The 23,096-nt window shown below is 37.9% G+C and overlaps 1 protein-coding gene across 1 annotated transcript in view; it reads left to right on the top strand.

Moving 5' to 3' along the window:
- LOC121300895 (extracellular serine/threonine protein kinase FAM20C-like) overlaps positions 1–23,096 on the top strand; it is a 46,157-nt gene extending 23,061 nt beyond the window's left edge. Inside the window, exons 4-10 of the mRNA XM_041229864.1 lie at positions 14,041–14,133; positions 16,870–16,985; positions 17,235–17,415; positions 18,224–18,333; positions 18,436–18,517; positions 18,643–18,702; positions 18,835–23,096. Coding sequence (XP_041085798.1) covers positions 14,041–14,133; positions 16,870–16,985; positions 17,235–17,415; positions 18,224–18,333; positions 18,436–18,517; positions 18,643–18,702; positions 18,835–19,090 — 898 coding nt within the window. The 3' untranslated portion in view covers positions 19,091–23,096. The remainder of the gene's footprint in view (positions 1–14,040; positions 14,134–16,869; positions 16,986–17,234; positions 17,416–18,223; positions 18,334–18,435; positions 18,518–18,642; positions 18,703–18,834) is intronic.

Genomic DNA, 23,096 nt, shown 5'->3' with positions numbered 1-23,096 from the left:
CATGAATCCGTTGCAATTCAGTCAGACCGACGTCTAACACACTGAATTTATTACTTGAAGTACATGTTGATAATACACGCTAAAACTTCTATAGTAGAGATAGCAAGAGATTCTGGAAACTGGTAAGTGCCTTTTCAGTTTTTCTTTCATATTTAAGAAAACTAACGATTGATGTGACATCAGTCAGCTGAAATCAGAGAATGTGAGCAGAGCGGAACGGTGACCAAATTCCTCTCACCACTCATAATAAAAAGATCCCCAGCTGTGAAAAAAAAAATCCAACATAAAGTGCCCAAAGAAGTTATCTAATTCAATTCGAAGATGCTTTCTGATTATTATTGATTGGTTCCGAAAAAAATGAGTACACTGAAAATAAAGTAAAAGTTAGGAAATATCATCTTGCAATTAACAGGTTCCTACGATTTCTTGTATGGTGTACTCACCTACTTCAGACTTTGCATGTGGTTCATATCAAATTAGATTTTGTATCTGAATATCTCATAGGGAGCTCAAAGCAACCCACGAGTCTCAACGGGGCTAACGGACCACCCTGAACTAACCTTAAGAGTGCAGAAAATATAAATCCTGTTCTCAGTGCTGTATTGGGTGCATAACCATAGAGCTGTATAAGAACAATTTAGGTTATGTAATAACCACAGACAGGTGGACACACTGATGATGTTTCTCACATTTTTATATGGCACAAATGCAGCTCTGCAATCGGGAGAATATATATTTTTCACCCATAATGAATTATAAAGTACAATGCCAATGCCAATGAATATAAAAGAAAAGAATAGCGTTTTTAAAAAAAAAAAAAATGCAATTCTCAAGTCAAGTGCAAAACATAAAAGTGCCTAATTTTGGTTTGAAACTGGAAAATTATGCATGATGGAAAATACTGTAAAGTGACTATCTGTCACCTTTTTTATAACTCTCTTGTGCAAACTCTATTTATTTAAGAAAATTAAACTGTGCTGAGTTCTTGACAGTGCAGACCAGAAATGTTCACTCTGCGCTCTGCTCCAGCAACTACCCCAGTCCGCTCCCCCATGCCATATAAAATTAGCTTGTTGTGCTCCGCTCATACTCTCTGGTTGAGATAAGCACTTAAAACACCAATATGGTGAATTGATTTTTTTTAAACCAGTATTTAATTACTGCAGCATGGTTTCCATCCAATAAAGTGTACAGTTCATCAAAATCCATCAAATTTCATCAAAGTCCCAGTTCCAGCGGAGGCTGGGGACCCTGGGGCACCCCGTAGTGGGCACCTATGGCAAGTTACATTACTGCATCCAGATAGCATGGATCTGAAACCAAAACAAGTGGGGTTTAGTTTGCTTTCAAACCACACAGGAAGCATGGACTTTTTGAGACACAATATTTGATCAAAATGAAGATTTTTTATGCTGCAGAAACAAGGCTTAAAAGAATTGCTTTGATCCCCATGGTTATCATTGTTGTCATAAATGTAACATTCAGAATTGACTTTTTTTCAGAATTAACTCTTTGTATAACATGCAGTTTTAATTAGTACAAGAATGAAATCGCCAGCTGTTAAAAATGGTGTTCTCTTTGGAATATTACAGTCCTGTTTTCCTATAAAGTATTTATCCCATTCCCATAGCAGGCACAAAGGAAGCTTTCATTGTGTGCATCTCCTGTATGTTGATACTTTATTATCTAAAAAGAATAAATCACTACTGGCATTCTAGGATACTTTGTTGGCATTGTCTATCCCGTTTCCTTTAATACTCTCCCCATGGCGCACCAAGCATTATGTTGTTTTTAATGCCTGGTTAAAAATGTTGCCAAAACATGGCCTCCTGCAGCGAACAGATGCTTGTTAGTGGGTGGATGGGAAAAGTTATCAATTTGGGTCAAAAACCATTCTGGTTCCCAGCAAGAAATCAGAAGGGGAGGCAGTGATGCAGGTATGTGTTTGTACTTATTAGTGTCTACTTGATGGGTTAAGAATTAGGTTATGTAGTAATGCTCTAAGTGCTTAGATTATAGGTCAGTACACCAGTGTTACTGAAATACAAATGAAAACCCACAGGTCTGGTCCAAGTTAAATGTTTCGGTTGTTAAACGCTGCTTTGTATTATTTGCTCATGCTCAGGTCATCAGTCTTACCAAGCCTGCCTCAGATCTTTCACTCTACAGTCGTAATTCAATCAGTGAAGTATTTGCAATTTAATCCTGATCAATATTGGGCATATAGCTTGAACAAAAACACGCATTTTGATTGTGACCACTAAGAAATCTCAATCTGGAGCATATTTAGCTTGAACTGCTAGCAGTGAAGTGAAAACAGCATCTAGAAGTCAACCTAATTCATACAATGTAACGTACTGTCAAAAAAAATCAATATAATTATTATAGGCATTCCACTGTTTTTGTCGTATATTATATATTGTGTTTGTCAAAAGACATTTTTACAGTTCTCCATTCTAAAGATGTAATTTTACTTATAATGCATTTGGCTGTGGTCCACTGTAAAGAGTGTTGTATTGTTGCATGTTATTCTGGATGATAGCATGATATGATACCTATCTTACTCATAAGATAAGACCAGATATGCATAAAATCTATTAAAAAAAAAAAAAAAAAAGTAATTGTCTTTGTTTGGAATTAGATTATTAACTCATAATTAGGCTATGCCCCACATTTTTTTTTTAGTACAGTTGTATTGTAAAACAATTATGTTAAATCATCTTATCAGCAAAACATCTGTGCCAGCATAACATAATTACAATCCAGGGCCTGTTTTTATCTATAAAAGATATTTCTACTTTATTAAAGAAACCAGGAATGTGTTTTATCCCTTGTCTTCTCGAGTCAGCTGTGACAGATCAGATAGAAGATGCGACTGTTAATACCTTCTAGGAAATCTATTTGGAAGCCATTTTAAGACTGGAGGTATAAATTATGCGCTGTGCACAGGCTAGACAATTACAGTTCTGTGAGAGTGCTCATTCTGCACACTCCGCAGGCTGCAGTGTGAGGAAAACAATCCACAGCTACGTGGGCTGCTATTACAGACAGCATTACACTGCTTGCATTTTACTGCTTTTCTTTTCAGAAACAATTGCATTTTTATATGATGTCTGTCTTATATCTCCTGACTGCTGTTAAATCACGAATGGGGCTATGTAGCAGTATGATTTAAAATTGAGTATCTGGACGAAACACTGAGAAACACATACAATGTATAGCATGTACTTTTGTGTAAATGGTCTATACCTTTGTTATGCAGAGAAAACGTGAATTCTGTAATAAAGGCTGCTTCCTCCAGGTGCGTGTCATTTTGATAATAGGGGGAGATTAAATTAAAAAATTACAATAAGACAGCACCCACATTATTTTTCGTGTGTGTGTGTGTGTGTGTGTGTGTGTGTGTGTGTGTGTGTGTACTGCCTGCCCTCATGGTGGCCTTAGTGTCAGTATTGTGGAAAGAGTTTTCCTTTTTTTTTTTTGTCCAACCCCACTGTGTTACATGTCCCAAAGGCAATGTTCCTGGTGATGAAGCCAAGATCCACTAAGGCAGAAAATGCAGTGAGATTTGAGACAGCGATAGTGCAAAGTTTCATTTTGGCCTGAATAACTGGCTTTGAAATTTGCTGTGTTCTCCAAGCAGGGACCTGCATGCCAGGTGCTAAACTGTGCTGCTGCTTTGAAGGTGTCATGTGAGACATTTCAGAATTTTCCTCAGGGTAAACAAAATAAGCAAATCTCAAGGTTTGGTAAAGCTCTAGTGTGATTAACCCTCATCCTCAGAAATATAATCTCCCACCATATCCCTACAAATGCTTTTACAGATCCCAGTAGCCCCATTTTTTGCACACCAGGAAACACAGAAAGGTCAAAGCACCACAAGGTATACATACCATTGTTCCATAATCCAATGTCTGAGTTCTTGTGCATATTTGAGTCTTTCTTAACAGGGGTATACCTACTGCAACACAGCCTTTAACTCTTGATTTCAAGAGTGAACATTGTACTGTTGATTTGATGGACAATGACACCTGTGCCTTGTGCCAGTTCTGTTTTCAATTCAATGCTTGTCTTCTACTGTTACTGACAAAGGTTTATAAGGTTTATGAGGGCATTACACCCTGGAGGTAACAATAGTCTTCCCGAGGGGTATTTAATTTTCCACTATGGCTGTCAGCAGTACTTATTTAATATATGAATAAGTCAAGAAAATAAGTGAGGCAGGGTTGGATAGTAAATATGACTTTATATATTTTGTTTAAATATAGCTGATACAACATATGTAAATAAATACTGACATATATTTTGTTTAAATATAGCTGATACAGCATAAGTAAATAAATAAATAACATAATTAAGTAATAAAAACTGTTTTTGAATGTTTATAGTTATCATAGTTTTTTCTCTGTCTCCATCTGGTTTGCTGACTGCTCCATAATCCAGTTTATATCCCGTCCATCATGTTTGTTTTCGTCGAGTTGAATTCGTTTGAATTTCAGAAAGTCAGAAAACAGCGACAGTGGCGTTTTAATCACCATTTTAGTGCTTGGTGTATCTTTCTTTTGTAGTATGTTTTATAATTAATTTTCTGTTAAGTCACATAATCAGTGTTCAGTCATTTTTTTTTTCTTGTGAGGAGTGCAAGGGAGAAAGGCGTTCCTTTGAAAAGGGGCAGGATTGACAGTGAAGTGAAGATTATATATATATATATTACTACAAAGTATAGAACAATCCCACATATTTGCATAATATGTAGCCTACACAGTGCTTACCTAATATGAGGTACAAGCTTAATTTTCAATGCTGAAAGTGGCTCGCATGGAAGCTGATTGCTGGATTAATTTCCCAAGATAGGTGTGTATGACCATGTAGCAAGGTTACATGGTTCAATCTGGCTTGTCCCATGGTTGATCGAAGGTAGGTCTTAATCCTAACAAGGGTTGAGAATGGCCTTTCCGATGTACAAGAGGACACTGGGATTGTAAGTGCAATCGTTATCAGTTTTAAAAGTTCTGGTAGAAATAGTCACAAATGTTCACCTTGCTCACAGCTCAAGAGTTTTACTGCATCCTCAGATATTGACAGGTGAACGACACGTTCTTTTGCAAAGTCAATAAGCATATCGCAACACAGTTGCTGTCAATCAGTGTGAAAGTCAGCCTTGTAGAACAAACCTGTTTTTTATGTATTTGAAATTATGTTTATACCGTGTATATACACACTATACGAATGATAATGTTAATTTTAAGTGTTGCCGTTTTCCAAAAGGCTTTCTCAATAGCGACTGTATTGATGTGTATCAATAAGCTGTATTGATGTGTATCAAGTCTGGTTCAGTAGCTGAAACCTATTTCCTAATCTGTCTCTGCGCAGAGCCAGTGTGAATACAGAAGACAGGCTGGGCAGCCAATGTGCTCGAGGTGATGAATGAATAATCAAGAGGATGTAAACTCTTGTCTAGGTGATACTGAGCAACCAGCTGGAGGATTAATATCCGGCTGGGCTGAGGGTCTCTAAAATGAGCTTGTGAATCGTGTTTTTTTTTAACTTAATACTGGAGGTACTGTAGGACTAGGGGGAAGCTGAGTTGAGCAGAACGTTCAGAACAGGAGGTTGAAACGCATTGAATATTTTACCAGGTGAAGTTTTGACAGCTAAACGATGGGGGTAATTCAAGAAACGATTATATTCTGCCCCGAGGCTAACAGTGTGCGCACAGTGGAGCAAGGGACAGGTCTCAATGGACGAAACAATCTCTTCTGTTTTCCAACATGGTAATGTTCCCTTGGTTGATTCTGACTTCCTGCAGCTGGAATTTGGAGCTTAGTCATACATAATTATATCAATTACTCACACCTATTATAGATGTGAGTAATTGGAAAAAAAAAAACCTCTGGAAGAGTTCAAGAAATTTCTAAAGAAATGAGTGAATGGTCATATTAAGACCTGTGAAGCCTGAGCTCCGGCAAGGTATTAATATTGATATTGACCTCGGCACTACAGTTGGCGCAGCATCATTATCAGAGTGAGCGCTGTTATGTCCTTCAATCAGGCTTTTCTGCCGCTGCCATGGCAATCTGTCTGGGGCTCTGAGAGCTGCTGCTGCTGCTCTTTATTATTTCAGTGACTTTAATGCACTAAATGGATGAGCCCATCTTCTCCATTATCTCTACTTTGTTGTGTTAAGCAGTATATGGAGAGACAGAGAGAGCCAATCCAGGAAAACGTCATGCAGTAGATAACAAAATGGTATTGATCTTGCTGTTTATCTGCCTGTTTATTTATCCATTGTTCATTCATTCTCATCTATTAAGTGATAAAAGATTATTGTACAAAAATGTATCTAATGTAGCTACGGTACACATATTCAATGTTAGATAGATAGATAGATAGATAGATAGATAGATAGATAGATAGATAGATAGATAGATAGATAGATAGATAGATATGACATGACTATCTTGCATCAGTCATTGTGCTCTATCTATAATATGTACAGTGTTTTATCCGGCCTTTCTATCTTCAAGTGCCTCAGCTGAGGTGTATACTCTGTATTTATCCCTCTGCCTGTCTTCCAGACTGTCTGTAATGTACTGTATGTTTGCATGGCAGAATAGCAGTATTACTGTCTATTTGTATAATCAGCAAGTGTCTGAATGTCTTACCCTGTCAGTGTTACTGGTGGCTCCTTAGCAGCCTGTCTTATACACAGTCGTGACTGGATGAACTCTTCAGCTCAGTGCTAGCAAGCAGAGCTACTTCTTGTTGACACAAAAAAAACAGCTGGCCAGTTTGGACACTTTTGTGCTTAACTCTGCTGGCTGCCCTATAATACCTTCCTCTCCTGTGAGAAGCTTGGGGGTCACCCTGGATACTAGTCTTACAATAGACTGGAGAAGCATATCTCTTTGGTGGTTAGGTCGGCTTTTCATTACCTAAGAAATTTTGCCCGTGCATGCCACTTTTTTAAATCAAAGGGATGCAGAGATTCTGTGTCATGCTTGTATAACCTCTAGGCTTGACTGCTGTAATGCTTTGTATGCTGGACTGTCTCGTACGCCTAGTCATCGTCTCCATTTAATGCAGAAAGCAGCTGCTAGAGTCATGACAGGCAAGGACTGCTGGGAGCATATCTCCCCAGTGCTCAGGGATCTGCATTGGTTCCGGTCTTCTTTCAGATTACATTTAAAACCCTTTTGTTAACATGCAGGGCTTAAACAGTACTTGCCCTGCTTACCTCTCTGTTTCTGGAGAACCATGTTCCTGCCAGGTGTCTCGGATCTAGTGCACAGAACTACCTTGTGCCTCCCCGCTTCTAATGTGCGACTTTGGGCGGGTGTTCCTTTGCTATGGAACGACCTGCCCATAAGCATTAGAGGAGCTGACAGTTTAAATAAATGTAAACGCCTATTAAAAACCCATCTCTTCAGTTTGCAACTGCATGAGGGGAACTGGGTATCCGTTTTTGCTGCGTTATTTCTTGATTTTAGCATTAGTCTTAATTATTAAAATACAAATGGTTACTACTTTTAAATTATATATCACCTTGGGTACGTTATTTTGTTGATACTTTAAATGAAATGTTTTGTATTTCATTTAATCATTAATGTATTATCGTGTCTAAGTATATATTTTCTAATGTATGTACATTTTATTTTATGTAAAGTTCTCTCCATCTCTTTAAATAATACCACTGTATTGTATCGTAGTATATTAATATATTGTTTACATTCCAGCTATTTCAGTAAATTGATAGTCTTAGATGAAAACCATAGGCAAGAAGTTATACTGCTGATGGTCTTCCATCATTAGTGATCAATAACAGCAAGGACTAAAATACATTTCAGATACAACAAGATAGCCAGAGCTAGTTGTCAGCATAAAAGGGCTATGTGTAGTAGTCTCTTTCAGAGCGACTCTGAAAGCATCATGTGTTAACTACACCGTTATTAAAATTAGTTTTACCACCAGTACAAATCCCTCTTCCGAAGTGAGCCTGTGCAGCTTGGAGCTGTAAAGTGAAAGTTGAGAAACAGGCAGCTGGGTGATTTTTAGGTTTTTATTATAGGTACCCCCAGCTGCAGCACTGAAACTAGCTAAAAAAAAAAAAAACATAACAAACGGTATCTGTTCCAAACCAGCAGGCTCTAAAACTGCAGGGATCTTGCAAGCAAAGCTGCTGCTTTTGAAAATGCTGCCAACCATTTATCCAGCACAAGCAACAAATTGTTTTTGTTTTTAAGTAGCATCTATAAACGGATGCCATCACTGACTCCTACCATGCATTGGCCCGAACTGGCACTGTATTGAATTGGATGTATTAGGGTTTTGTTCCCTGTTTCCAGCAACACCTAACATTCTATTCACATCGTTTCACAATTCAGCTGTATTTCACAATTTGTGCCATGTATGTGGCTTTTTAGAGTAACTGCAGCTGCATTTTTATCCCCATTTTGCTGAGGTGCAAACTCTAAAGTAACTGGAACTTAGTAATGACTAACACAGAGCATACAAATATGTTTATTTTTCACTCCCCTCCATCATCACTGGAAATCAGCAACATCAAAACCTGGTCTTGTTAAGCACTGTTTTCTTTGAGCAGCCCAACATTTTTTTTGTTTTGTTTTGGATTTTGAAGCTGGAGTAAAAATAATAATTATGCTTCAGCGTCAAAGATTCATCGTCCATAGAAAAGGAATCATTTGATTTGTGTGTGAGCGTGTGTGTATTTGCTATGAATTCTAAAGGTTCCTAATGGGAAATCCATGGCTGATTTCAATAAACACTCGTGCTAATGTGTTAGAGAACAACAAGGCAACAACTGCCACACTGTCAAACTTTCTCCAAGTAGTTTGCACACAAGGGGTTTTCAGGGTATTTTGACACTTCTATTTACTTATATAATGATCATTTTACTAATCTGAGTCTGTCACTAACTTGTTTTTGGCAGGCAATCAAGCATTATCTATGTGGCTGTTGTTACAAGTACAGAGAGTAGCTCAACAGCGCCGCTGTGTGAGAGAAGGCGGTTTTCAGACGTGTTATTGTTATTAATTTATTTTGCTCATTTGTTTTAAAAACCTGCTAATAATGTAAAAAACCCTACTGTCATAAAAAAAATAAGTCACTATTTGAGCATTATATTCTTGTTAGGAGGACAATAAATAACATTTACATTAGTTATAATTGGGGAAAAAAGTGACAAGTCCGAAGGACCATTAACACTTGTAACCCCCTTATCTGGAATAATAAAATACAATACAATACAAATGTATTTTTATATATGCCAAGGCATCCCAGAGCACTGTACAAAGTTAAAACCAAAATAAAATAGCTCATGTATACAATACACTCCAGTTATAAGCACTTATTTTTAAAAGCATGTTTAAAAATGTATGTTTTCAATTTAGATTTAATATAATCCAGTTTTTTAACCTGCCTAATGGTAATCGGAATAGAATTCCACAACCGAGGAGCACAATAGCAAAAAGATGTGGCTCCAGCTGTTTTAAGATGACTTTTTGGAACAATTAAAAGTTCTGCATTTTATGATCTCAAAGAACATCTAGTAATATACAGAGTTAGTAGTTCTTGGAGGTAGGATGGCCCAAATCCTTGAAGGGCCTTATAAGTTATTACAGCAACTTTTAAAATCAATTCAGTAACTCACTGGTAACCAATGACCTAAGCACTGGAGTAGTGTCTTGAGAACGATGAGTATGAGGAAGCAGTTTGGCATCTGTGTTCTGAACAAGCCTTCTGAGTTTAGTAGCAGGTAAACCAACAAACAAAGTACTGTAATAATCAAGACGAGGCGTTATAAATGCATGTACGAACTTTTCTGAATCCCTTGCATCCAGTGCAGATTTTGATTTGGCAATTTCTCAAATGATAAAAAGCTATTCTGATAACAGAACTTATCTGGAATGGTGTATTTCTAATGTCTTTTCTTGCACAAGGAATTGTTTAAAACATTTGCAACTGATGCACATCATCGTGAGGGTGTCCAGAACCAGCTGCTGATGCAAGAGGCTGGTGGTGTTGTTGCATGCCTGCTGTAGCTACATGTACGTACAGAGAACAGGAATATTTGCTGTTAGTGAGTGACTCATTTGAATGTAAACCAAGAGGTTGCATTGTGAAAGAATGTAAATACCAGTATTGTGTTTATCCAGTTGCGGTAAGGCCTAGGCCCTGCACCTGTAAATACGTTCTGTTTTTTTTTGGTTTGTAAATAAAATGTGTTTCATTTGGGAAATTAAGTTTGTGCTAGATGTAGCAGGGCTGGGAGGTTCGAATTCCCTCCTGGCCTAATTGAAATCCATGTGCAGGTGGCCAGGTGTTGATTGACTAATTGATTATCAATTAACCCTGGCCATATGCCTTTAAAAAGGAGCTGAAAAGACAGTCCTTTGTTCTTCTTCTTTGTTCATTCACCAGCTTGAAGCTCGTGACTGTGTGTAGAACCATGGTGTGTGACCCAAAACCGAGAACCATCGCGTGTGTAACCAGGATCCTTGGCATTTAGAAAAAGGAATTCGTTTAGAGGATTGTAATCCCACAGTACTTTATTCAGTGTGTGTCAGGGGAAAGGTTCCTGGAGTGGGACTTCCCTTATAGTGGGCGCTCGAGCGGTGATTGGACATCTTTTGTTTTGTTGGCTGTTTTATCCCACTGTGTTTTGTTTTGCCTTTTTGTATTTATTATTTTCATGTACTCTTGGGTGTATGTCCTCCCGCACTAGGGCTACCATTGCTGGTACCCTAGTGGCAGCCACCAACCACTACACCTGACTGTGTAATTGTATATAAAACCTGAACGCCTGATTGGCATTTCAACTTCAACTTTTGTGTCTCTCTTTTGTCAATCAGTGGATAACCATGCAGTAACAGAACACCCCTGTTACACCTGTAGATACAGAATATCCATTATGGGGGAAAAACCAGCACAGCACGTCTTATTCCAGACCCCAGTAACCGCGTGTTCTATGGCTTCACTCCAGTGTGGTCCTTCTTCTAAGAGTGTTTACAGTATTTACAGTATAATTCTCCTACTACTTAAAATGAGATTCCTTAATAGCATTCTTTAAATGTTTCCCTCCAAGGTGTGTGGATATAGTGGAGGTACAGTGGTACACATCACCCTTACATTTTACGTCTTTCTCTTGTGGTAAAACTCTTGGCATATGATCTTCATGATATCATGATCTGTATGACGCCTGACTGGCTGAGCTATCTTCCCTCTTAAATGGTAGTAAATTGGATTTTTATTTCTCAAGTGCCTCACTAGACTAAGGGATGTGGTGATGTGTGTAAGCCTAATGCTTGATACACAGTTGTCATAAGCATCCTGTTCTGATTCAATAGCACAATCTGGCAGTCGGACTAATAATGTTTACTTTATATTATTGGCACTTATATCAGATGTATATCATGTTAATTACCCGCTCTGGCAGATCCGTTCAGTGGTTCGATAGGATAGCATTAGCAAAGTCTCCTAAAAGCAAAATTAGCTGCAGCCCTGCAGGATACCGGAGTAAGAGATCAGCCACAGGGTCAGCACAATAAAGGAGTTTAGAAAAGGATTCGGGTCACCAACAGGAAACGGCTGACCGATTTAGGGTCCTTATTGTCACTCAGAGCACATTACAGGCCTACTTTTGTAAGCCAGGATACAATTAGACCTATTCTACTTTTTATTCTACCTGTGATGCAAGAAACAGGGGTGGAGAAGAAACAAACCTTTAATACTGGCTTGATTAAAGTGCACTGCAAGAGGTTTTCTGCAGCAGTGGGACATTTCTAAGAGCTTTGTGCAATTGGCATGAAGACAGCTTCTTGAAATCGTTTTAGCACCCTGAGCCGAGGCTGACATACTGCTGAGAGCTGCTCTCTCCTCCTGGCTTGTTACTGAGTCCTCGTGAGCCAAGCGGTTTGCAAGCTATTGTAAATTTGCGTTGGTTCCCAGCTCTGTAATAAGATCCTTTGGAAGACGTCTCAGTCTGGGAACTGGTTCTTTCTCCAATTACAAAAACAGTGCACCCTCTTAACACCACAGGCTGGTGTTCTGTTGCACTGTTTATTAAATCAGCCTACACCTAAGGACTGTTAAAATAAGGCAATTTATAATCACAAAAGCAACTGTAACCCAGTGAGGCATATTCAATCTCTAGACAGCAGCAGAACTATTTTTACAGGCTAAAAATACAAAACTACAGCATTATTTAGATATGTTGTTATTAAGATATAGCAAGGCCCAGTATTAGTCAGTGGTTAGTATTTGAATTGATACAATACTTTTTATGTAGTGTAACAACAGTCAGAGTTATCCTGCCTATTGTATTTGAGATGCTTTGATCTCAGCATTTGAAGACTGAAATCTTGAAATCTGATGAACCCCATTGACTAAGCTGCAGTTCCCTCAGCCAAACAGATTTGTACATACACCTTTGTTCTAGTAAAAGAATCAGGCTACATCTTCTTACTGACATTGGTTTGTAAAAATAAATAAATAAATAAAATCAGGAAAGGAAATTAAGTTTGCAGGCAGTGCAGCTTTCTTTAAGAATAGCCAAGAAATACATTCCATACAAAAATCACATTATAATACTTTTTTTTTTTTTTTTTAATACTTATGGAAATGTATGGACTTTAACACATATGTTCAATGCATAGTCTTTAAAAAAACTAACAAGTGCCTTTAGAAACAGTCATTCAGTTGTAACTCGGCCCCTCCGTTAAAGCGAAACGCTGTTCTAGTTTTTTATTCTGTACATATCCAAATAAAACGTGTTTTGACCTTAACATACTTTAAGAGTCAGCAGCCATTATCATCGTCATAATGTATTCTAAGGAGGTGATGAATGTGCATTCTAAGAAAGGTCATCACTGTATAAGTGTAGCCTGTGTAATAAAGGTCATATGAGTTTAATCTGCATGTTGAGAGCCAGCCTGTAGCTTCCCTAAGGCAGGTAGGTTTGGGTAACAGAAAACTCTGTAGTGAGGATCAGTCCCCCATGTGTATTAAAGTCATTATTTGTGTGTATTGTCTGGGAGCCTGCCCTTTTGGAGTAGCAGCGTTCAGGTTAGGGGTTTAGAGTTTCAGTGAGTCACAACGGCTTCAGAGAAAAAGTACCTAGAATCCCTCAAGGGCTGTATTGTACTGGAACCGTACCTGTCAGTGCTTCTGTTCAGGCCTTGCGCAAAAGTGTCTCTTTAGAATTGGCTTGATTTACTTAACATCAATTGATCGAAGCTGAGGATCATGTTAGATGCCTGGTCATGCCTGGCAAACGGAGAGCTTTGGTCTCCCAGTCAGTCTGTAACAGTTTGTGGGCAGTACATTTCCATCATATTTACAGAGCAGTAGAGGTGAACTTACAGAGGATCGAGTAACACATTAGGCAACACCACGTGTCTGATTCTGTCAGCCATCACAAACAAAAAATGGTTTTAGAGTTTTAAAAACCAGAGTGGTCTAGAATAAAGTACTATGCATTTGTGATTGGGCTGCATTTACCTATAAATCTAAGTCGGTAAACTGAAACATTTTTATTATTTTTGAAATAGTTCGGAAGCATTTGAGTCTCAGAGCCTGGAGCTAGAGGGAATTAAGAAGGGAAAGTTGGAATGTATAAGTAGGAAAGCTGCATGATCCCATGCTGAGCTGTAATGATCGGTCCATATGTCAAGCTAATAGCAGTCTGGAACAATAACAGCTTCTTTAGCTGGGAATGTGAGCGAGACTTTGCCAAGATTATGACCAGTCACCATTTCAGAGTCTGGCTGGATATGGGCTCTGCAGACCTGTCTGAAAGTATTGGTTATTTGAATTAGATAACATTTCTTTGTTGGAGAGAAAGGGACAACACAATAAATACAAATACCCCAAACTATTCTGTTAACAGTAGAGTTTGAGGATCTGCTTTAAATTAATAATAATATATCTTTAAATGTGTTATAAAGTGTAAACAATACATAACAACAAATACATTTTCACCCTTTCTCAGGAGGCATTCATGTTTTGTCTATCATTTTACAGGCAAACAAGGGAACAGGAAACACCCCCGGACTTCTTCTACTTCTCTGATTTCGAGAGGCACAATGCGGAGATCGCAGCTTTTCACCTCGATAGGTAAGTGCCGGTCTGAAACCTTTAAGTGCCAGCTGAAATGCTTTCCATCCCACCGGTATGTGGTATGTGTATATATATATATATATATATATATATATATATATATATATAGAGAGATAGAGAGAGAGAGAGAGAGAGAGAGAGAGAGAGAGAGAGAGAGAGAGAGAGAGAGAGAGAGAGAGAGAGAGAGAGAGAGAGAGAGAGAGAGAGAGAGAGAGAGACACAGCTATATTGTTGTGTGGTGAGATGAAAGGGGGACTTCAATACTGCAGTTTTTGTCATTGTGAAATAGTTAATGCTCAACCCTGTAAATTTGCATTTGGAAATAACCATGATGCAGAAAGGAGTTGGGCAATGATTCTTTAAGTCTGGCTAGTTATGATTTGCTGTTGAGTACCTAAGCCAGTATAGAATAACAGATGCTGCTATGTCACAATATAACTATAGCATTCCGATAGATTAACTGTTGACCTCTGCATTGTCGTTTTGTACCAGAGGAATTTTTGCTGTTGTTTACTGTAGGCTGTTAATAACTTTTCATTGAGACATGTTAAAAAAAAAGGTGCAAGTGAATCATATGTATATGACAGTATCACCAGCTCCCACTATTGCAATTTACAGTATATTCAAATAGGATTTCATCACTTTTTCCGACAGTGTGAAACAGGGCATTGCCTGTCTGAGAGGACTGTATCACTGTCTGAAGACAGGTTCCTGCAGGCGTTTCACACAGATGTTGAATCCAGTGTTAAGACTGGAGAAAAGGCAGCACATAATAGATGTAACCTAAATAAGTAACTAGCAAGTTACTAGCTAAAAAATAAAATAAAATAAAATAAACTTCAAATGACATGGTATGCTGTACATGTGGGTTGCACTGATCTTGCCTGTTGTAAAAGGTGCTTTTAATTTCTCACCTACCTAAAATCTAACTTTGTCGGTTAATGTTTAATATAAAGCAAATCCACTTGTCACAATGCTTTGTCATAATAAGACTCAAAGTCATTGTCAGATAGATGAGCTGTACATATTTCAGAATACTCGTAGAATTTGAATTGAGTGTAAAGCAAACAGAGTGTAAAGCAAACAATGTTACTAAATGTAAAGCTATGTGAATTATCCATGACTTCCAAGAAGCATGCTTTATTTCTGTTATAAATTAGGGTTGGCTGGGAAACAATGGCTTCAGTGTGTGGAGCTGCCGTGTCCCTAACACATAAAGCAAAAAGCTTCCTCATACTTCACGTTTGGTCAAACCTAGCAAAGTACCATCTATCAAAAGGGAAATCCATAAATAGTGGTAATTAACCACATTGCTAAAAAAACACAGTCATGCAAGTCAGCATTTTAATTGAAATCTAACCCCTACTTTTACCCAGTGCAGTCACAACAAAACTCAATACCATGATACTTAAGATTTTAATGCTGGGGGGTTCAAGGGGAGATTGCAGCAAGCACAAAAATGCCTTTGTAATTCACTTTACAATGACATCTGTTAGTGGAGATAGCTCTATGCCAGTAAGCCTTTGACACACTCACACATGCTTTATCAGAGCCATTCATCCAATTGTGGTGAAACTCTGTAAGGATGTCCCTTCTCACAATTGTTACAAATGTTACCTGGTGTAGGCTATGTGTAGAGTATATCCTTATATTTATAGTCATATTTTTAATGAGGAAGTAGCAGTGACTATATTTGGTCATGGTATGTTTTGTCTTCATGTCTTGGAAAGTGGTTATGATTTAAAGAATAGGGTCCAGGTATGCTGCCAAATAAGTGCAGCAGGTGAAGCAACCCTCACATAGACAGAATTGAACAGGAGCGCCCTCTGTTGGTCAGAATGACTTCTTCACCAGCATTACTATATCTTCTAAAGGAAAACTTTGGAACTTTGTTTTTCACTGGTTTTAATAAGTTGCCAGTACCACAGTAGCATTTAAGAGGACTCCTATTTTAGGTCTTCTATTTATCTTGGTGGTATGACAGTTTTAGGTCGTGAGGTGAACAAAACACATGTCGTGTACTGGAGGAAGTGAAGGTCGTAAGTTTATAGAATTTCCTTTTGGTAAAAACCTAATTAATTACACCAAAAGTGACCAAAAAATTAAATTACACGGTTTCATGGTGGTCGACGCCGTAAATTCTCCTGAGATAAAGATCAGCAATTTCTGGTTCCCACGTCCAGTTGCAAAGCGGAGCCACTTGCTCAATATCTTTGCATGGCTCCCAGGAAACTGACTGATCTTTCAGCAGTAGTGCCCGCTGGCTGTAAGTGCTCATCTCTGGCCTCTTTGAAACACAAACAGGGTATCCTGGGAATGATTGAAGTTTTAAATATGATGATTGAGGTCTTTGATAGGCATGCATTTCCAATGCCTGATACGGCAGGTTGGCAGGAGGTCCTGGCTGCATGTGGGAGAGTGAAACCTGACCTGGGGGTTGGTCAGCTAGGCAACGCTCATTTTTTGCAAGATCCATTTCTGAATCTGTAAGTTCTTTGGAAGGCAGTGGGATCTAATAGTAATACATACTGTACGGAAAACAGTGGCATACAATTTTGTTGGCCAGTTAACTTCACTGTAACTGAACTTAATTATAAATACATTATAACATAGGAGTCCAAGAAGAAATTAAGCATATATGACAACACCATGGTCGTCATCTTTTATATAAGTCTGCATGCCTTTTAATAATGCCATTGTTATTGTCATTGTTTGTGGGGTTTTTTTTGCCAGGATCCTGGATTTCCGACGTGTGCCTCCAGTTGCAGGCAGGCTTGTCAACATGACTAAAGAAATCAAAGATGTGACTCGGGACAAAAAACTGTGGAGAACGTTCTTCATCTCACCAGGTACCTCATAACAGGGATTTAGATTTAGATGGGACTTATTTTTTAAACTAGAAGTCAATATCTTAATACGTTTGATGTACTGTATATAAAAAGTATATACCGAAATATTTGCCCAGCTTTATTGCCAAGTTTCTTTATGTGTCTATATATATATATATATATATATATATATATATATATTATGATGGAGTTAAATTCATGGATGAATATCAGGTTTATAAAACGCTGCTTCTTTTTTGTTCCTGATAGCCAATAATATCTGTTTCTACGGCGAGTGCTCGTATTACTGCTCTACGGAGCACGCTCTGTGCGGGAAGCCAGATCAGATTGAGGGCTCGCTGGCTGCTTTCCTCCCAGACCTGGCCTTGGCCAAGCGGAAAACCTGGAGGAACCCCTGGAGGCGTTCCTACCACAAGCGCAAGAAAGCAGAGTGAGTCGTCTTTCTCTGACAAACGCTGTCTTCTAAAAGCACTCTTCATTACTTTACATGTGTTTTTTTTTTTTTTTCCTTTACTGCTCCGTCTCCAGCAGATGGTCAAAGAAGGGTGATTAAAGTCCAACTAAAAAAAGTTATTAAGTACCGTAGCTTGAACAAACCAGTAACCTGCATAAGAAATACTTGCCACTTTTTAGCATTTGCAATCTAACTCAAGGATCTTAGAACAAAGAAAGGAAAACAAAGAAATTCCTGTGTGATTAAAGAAGCTGCAAGATTATAACTAAATCTTCATCCCATCAATACTGCCAGGTCCCGAGTGACCACTAGTTTTAATAACCGTGCCATTTGATCGGCTAAGATGATGCCTTATCCCTGTACAGAATCCCATTTCAGAGTAATCCCTGCAGCTCCCATGGCTGAATTACTAAGCTTGAACGGGGTGGATGCTAAGCAGCAAAGATTCAGAAAGCGCTACAACAAGATTTGAGCAACCCAATACAGTTTTTGTCTGGAGGCAAAGCTACAGGGATGAATATATTAAATGCAGTATTTTTTATTATTATTTTTTTTTTATTTTGTTTGGGGGGGGGGGTTATAATTTTATTTTTTTTTAGAAAAGGATGTGAATTCAGATCTGCCATTCCCTTTTCTAAACTGCTGCCATTACATTTTGAAACTACTGCATTTTCTTAGCTACTTAGTTCCAATGACAAGATGGATTAGAAGTTTCACATCTTGCCACGTCGCGTATGTCTATGTGTGACAATCTATGTGTGTGTGTGTGTGTTTTGATCTTCAGATGGGAGGTAGATCCAGACTACTGTGAGGAGGTCAAACAGACGCCTCCCTATGACAGTGGCACCCGGCTCCTGGACATCATGGACATGACCATCTTTGATTTCTTGATGGGTACGTAACATACGGCACATGTCAATGTCGAAAGGCTTCTAGTACATGTGGAATGATGATGGGGTAAGCAGCTCTTTATGCTTTATCACTTTGTTCCCTCAGGAAATATGGATCGACATCACTACGAAACCTTTGAGAAGTTTGGAAATGAAACTTTTATCATCCACTTGGATAATGGCAGAGGGTGCGTAACCTAAAATAAATAGTAGCCCAGGGCTACAGCCAAAGTTGAAAGAAATCTGGCTTTGTGTCATAGTTATTGCTGCTGAAAGCTTTAAAGTGGTCACTGTCTTCCCTCTGCATGCACAGGTTCGGAAAACACTCCCATGATGAGATGTCTATACTGGTGCCTTTAAGCCAATGCTGCAGGTAGGTCTTCTTGAAGCTTAATGTTTGTTATCCATGAAGAATGAGGAGGAACAAGGAAGTGTCCTGCTGCAAAGATCTTGGTCAGACCGAATTGCTGTCTTACGAATTACGAATTACTGTCTTGTTTTCCAGAGTAAAGAGATCTACCCACCTGCGACTGCAGCTCCTAGCTAAGGAGGAGTACAAGCTGAGCGAGTTGGTGGAAGAGTCTTTACTGCGAGACAAGCTGATGCCCATCCTCATAAAACCCCATTTGGAAGCCATGGACCGCAGGCTGCGGGTGGTGCTCAAAGTGCTAAGTGACTGCATTGAGAGGGATGGTTATAACAATGTGGTGGAAAATGACCTTGACAGTGCCACTGCTAACACGATCACAAGCACGAGGTAGTAGCGTCCAACAGGAGTGTGTTTTTTTCTAGAATACTATTATGATTAATATAAAAGGAAAGTCTTGCAAAAGACTATTGATGCCACTTTTTGAATTCAATGAATTCAGAGCCTCTGTGTTATCCCCTAACCATGTAAAATATGTAGGACACAAACAAAACAGAAATTGTGTTTTAAAATAAAAGTTGTATTGCTTATTTTAATAGTACATAGAGGGGGGGGGATTAATTGCTAAGATTTTAATGTTGTTTCTTTCTGTCATTTTTTTTTATTTCCATTCCCCAGCCATTCTTCTGTATTTTTTGAATATATACATATATTGAAGCAGGAACAAGTCACACAACAGCTCCCATTTTAACCACATGAGCACAAGCACTCATCGGAGTATAATCAATACAAATCATACATCCAAATTAAATGATGTAAAGTCTTCATAAATACACAAATAAATACACAGTACATCACAAAACCACAATTTGTATTCCAAACATAGGACCGGGTCTGATAGCAAGCAGGACTGTAATGTTTAAGTCAGAATTACAAAAGCATTACCTTTGGAGTTTTGTAGGGAATCCAGTCCATCCATAACTTAAAAAATTCAATCACATGATTTACAGTAGTGATAAAACTGTAAGGAAGCTCACTCACTGGATCCACCTTACAAAGGGACAACCTGTCTTCAAGAGGAGTGAAATTAGCACCACATATAGAAATGATACAATTCCTGCATTTCTTATCCCAAATTACTGTAATATATGAGAATGGCCACTGTATTGTAAACCCTCAGATTACTGGAGTTGCTCTTCCACTGGTTTAAGGCACTTCTCATGACAGAGCTGCTCATTATAACACTACTCATGTCATGCTTTTAACTTAATTTCAGATACTTCATCTCAATGAATAACATTTTTTGTACACTTTGCCTCTTCATTATGCTTCACTGTTGTAGACTTAAAAAGTGTTCCAGACTTGCAGAAAGATGTTTCAGTATCATTAGTTTTGCTTTTCTTCGAAGAAAAAAACGGAACAGCTCTGAACAATGCCAGTCCTTGGTTATTTCAGGTTTCTCTGTGAATTGAAAAATGTTTGCCTTTTAAGAACAGAAAAAAAAAAAAATTAGCTACTACAGAAAATCAGCTCTCTTATCCGTTGCAACAGTATGTGGATGTTCAATATTCAGTGGGTCGTTTTGCCCAAATTCTATTGACATTTTTAAGATGTCGGTTCTCAGTTGTTGATTTTGCAGACTGTAATCCAATTTTCACATTGGAATCAAGGCTTGTGCCTGTCTAATATGTCTTCTGTTTGAAATGGATGAAAGGCAAACATTTCTGCTCTAGGTCCTGAATGTAAAGTGAGAAGGTGCTGCTTGTTGTTTAGAACATTGGAATGGCATTGCTCTGATGGTGACTCCGACATAATCCCAATCTGTGACCATTTAATTCAGATTCTGTATCTTTTTTATTGGTCATTTTCTACCTATTTCACTTTTGCCCTATGTGTTTATCATTGCAATTGTGACCTTTTACTGACACAATTAAAAATAGATACTCACTGATGTTGCATAGCAGTTTGAGCCATTACAGTGTTTACAAATGAGTTAGCCACACTTTCTGAGTAAGATGTTTAGGTGTGTATAAGTTCTGTAATTAAAGCTGGAAATGACTCTTACTGCCTTCCTTGAACACAGTGGCTGAAACAATTCACACAGCATTACATTTCCAAGTGTTATTTCAAATATCATTTTGCATTCCCCTGTACTGAAAATCACATTTCTTTAAACTTTCATCCTCGATTCTATAGCATCCTAGAGCCTGTACTTGAATAAATCTGCTGACAACTGGGCACAGGGGAGGCCTGCAACATATGGAAATGTTAATGATCTTAGTTCAGGGCATGCATACATTTGGACGTTAGTTTGTGTTATCGCTGATCATTTAAAACTAGTGTATGGTCATGCAAGCCGTGACTGCAGTTTAATTAAAGCCAACAATATCTGATTAACTGGTTTAATGCCTCTCTTTAAAATAGTGATGTTGCACAACCTACCTGTGACTGCACTTTGGCATGCAAGCTAGCACATATTTCATGAAAAATACATTTTTATTCAAATGTTTTATTATGTAGAAAGGTGTTATGCATGAAGGTATGCACATTAATCATCTAGTGTTGTTTTTTTTTTTGGTTTTCTTTTTGCTTTATATTTCCTAAAACCAAAGCTAGATATCCTATTTGCCTTTGACATTTCTATATCTCAGCCCAGCCACAAACTTCCTGACTGAACTGAGGCATGCTACTTGATAGCTGTTAAAAGAGTCAGAAAAGACCGCAGTTGGGCTATACGTGGAAATAATGTATAGTACGTAGCAAGCTGTTTTCTGTTTGTTTTCAGATTTACTGGCACCGGTAATCTGCCATGTTGTTTTGTTTTGTCAGTAAATAGTCACAAAAAAATTTGAACAGTGTAAAGAGAGTAGAATTTCCTGTAAATACGGCGCCACCAAGCAGTGAGTTGACATGAAAGCCACCAGAAATCCCAAAGCATCTCCTCAAGAACTGAGAAAACAAAATCATCCACATAAAAATGAAAGCTGTTATCAACAAGAATATATTTAGATTCCGCTTATCTCTTACAGTATCTCTTCATGACATTTCCAAATATTCAGAGTGGTTATTATTGAGTTACAGCTCTGGGTAGTTACCAGATGTTTGAGTAATCGCAATGGTCTCCAACCCAGATGACTGGAAATGGCAGCCTCACTTATTATATTTGTTAAAAATCATGATTTATTTGATTAAATTATAAAACACTTTTTAATCACAGTACTTACTTTGAACCCACGTTGTGGCAAGGTATTTAGAGTGTACTTCACATACATCTGTATTGTGGTGCTAATAATATAATCTATTGTACCATCACTTTTGATTTGGCCTGTGAACAATTTTGTATACATAGTTTGGGAACTGTTCACCAAAGTTTGTAATAGATTAAATTAAATGCATATACATATATGGGTATGTTAAAGATACCAACACTTTAAATAAATCATTGAAGCTTTGTGAAAAGGGACCCATTTGCCTCTCCAATGAGATAAGATGACGTTACATGAACTGTAAGTACAGTATTAGTACATGGCAAGGACAGCTTGAGTCCCTTAGTACCAGGTTTGAATATTATACTTAGAAAGTCAAAATGTCAAAAATCTGAGTGAAGATTTCTAGTACTCCTTATATGTGCCAGACACTTCCTTAATTAACTGTAAGAAATTAAACAGATTTTTTAAAGACCCATGGAGAAAAATTAGTCTGTTTTTTTTTAAAAGCTTTATTTTCTTCATGTTTTCAGACTACTAATGCATGAATATTGTATCCTCCAAGTGTTTTTTTTTTTTCCATTTCCTTTAATACTTTAAGAAACTCATTTTGTGGCATCTAATCATATCATCCCATACAGGTGATCGGGTGTTAACAACTCGTTTCAACGACAAACATGTCTATACATTTATTTTATTCTATATATTTTGTTGTTATTTATTAAATATAAAAATATAAAGAAGATGATCAGATTTGTTTTTAGTGTAGTTTGAAGTCCGGTTGTCAATCTCATGCTGAACTTTAGAGAGTACATTGTACATTTCAATGTTGTTGGACAGCAGAGTGCAATGCTAAAAAAAAAGAAAAAGAAAGAAAGAAAAATAAAACTGAAAGTTAACATAGTGCCTGTGTAATGACACACATACTTGAATGTTGGGCTCACTAAATGTGATATGAAATGTACATCTGGATAGGGAAACAAAAAGTGGTTGCAGGTTTCATTTAGACTGTGGCAGTAGAGTTGCTCCTTGGTTGTCTTTCTTGTCTGATTTTCATAGCTCTATGTAAATAAATATAAATAGTTGGACAACGAAAATGCTGCTTTCTGCAGCCATAGGCTTCAATTTATTTTGCAGTGTTTCTGTGGAATTTGTTTGCAACGTGGTGAAAGTGCAATAAAGATATGGCAAATG

This window comes from Polyodon spathula, chromosome 26, assembly GCF_017654505.1.
Source record: "Polyodon spathula isolate WHYD16114869_AA chromosome 26, ASM1765450v1, whole genome shotgun sequence".
Taxonomy (NCBI): domain Eukaryota; kingdom Metazoa; phylum Chordata; class Actinopteri; order Acipenseriformes; family Polyodontidae; genus Polyodon; species Polyodon spathula.
Note: the sequence above shows the minus strand (reverse complement) of the source record. Positions and strands in the feature narration are given on the sequence as shown.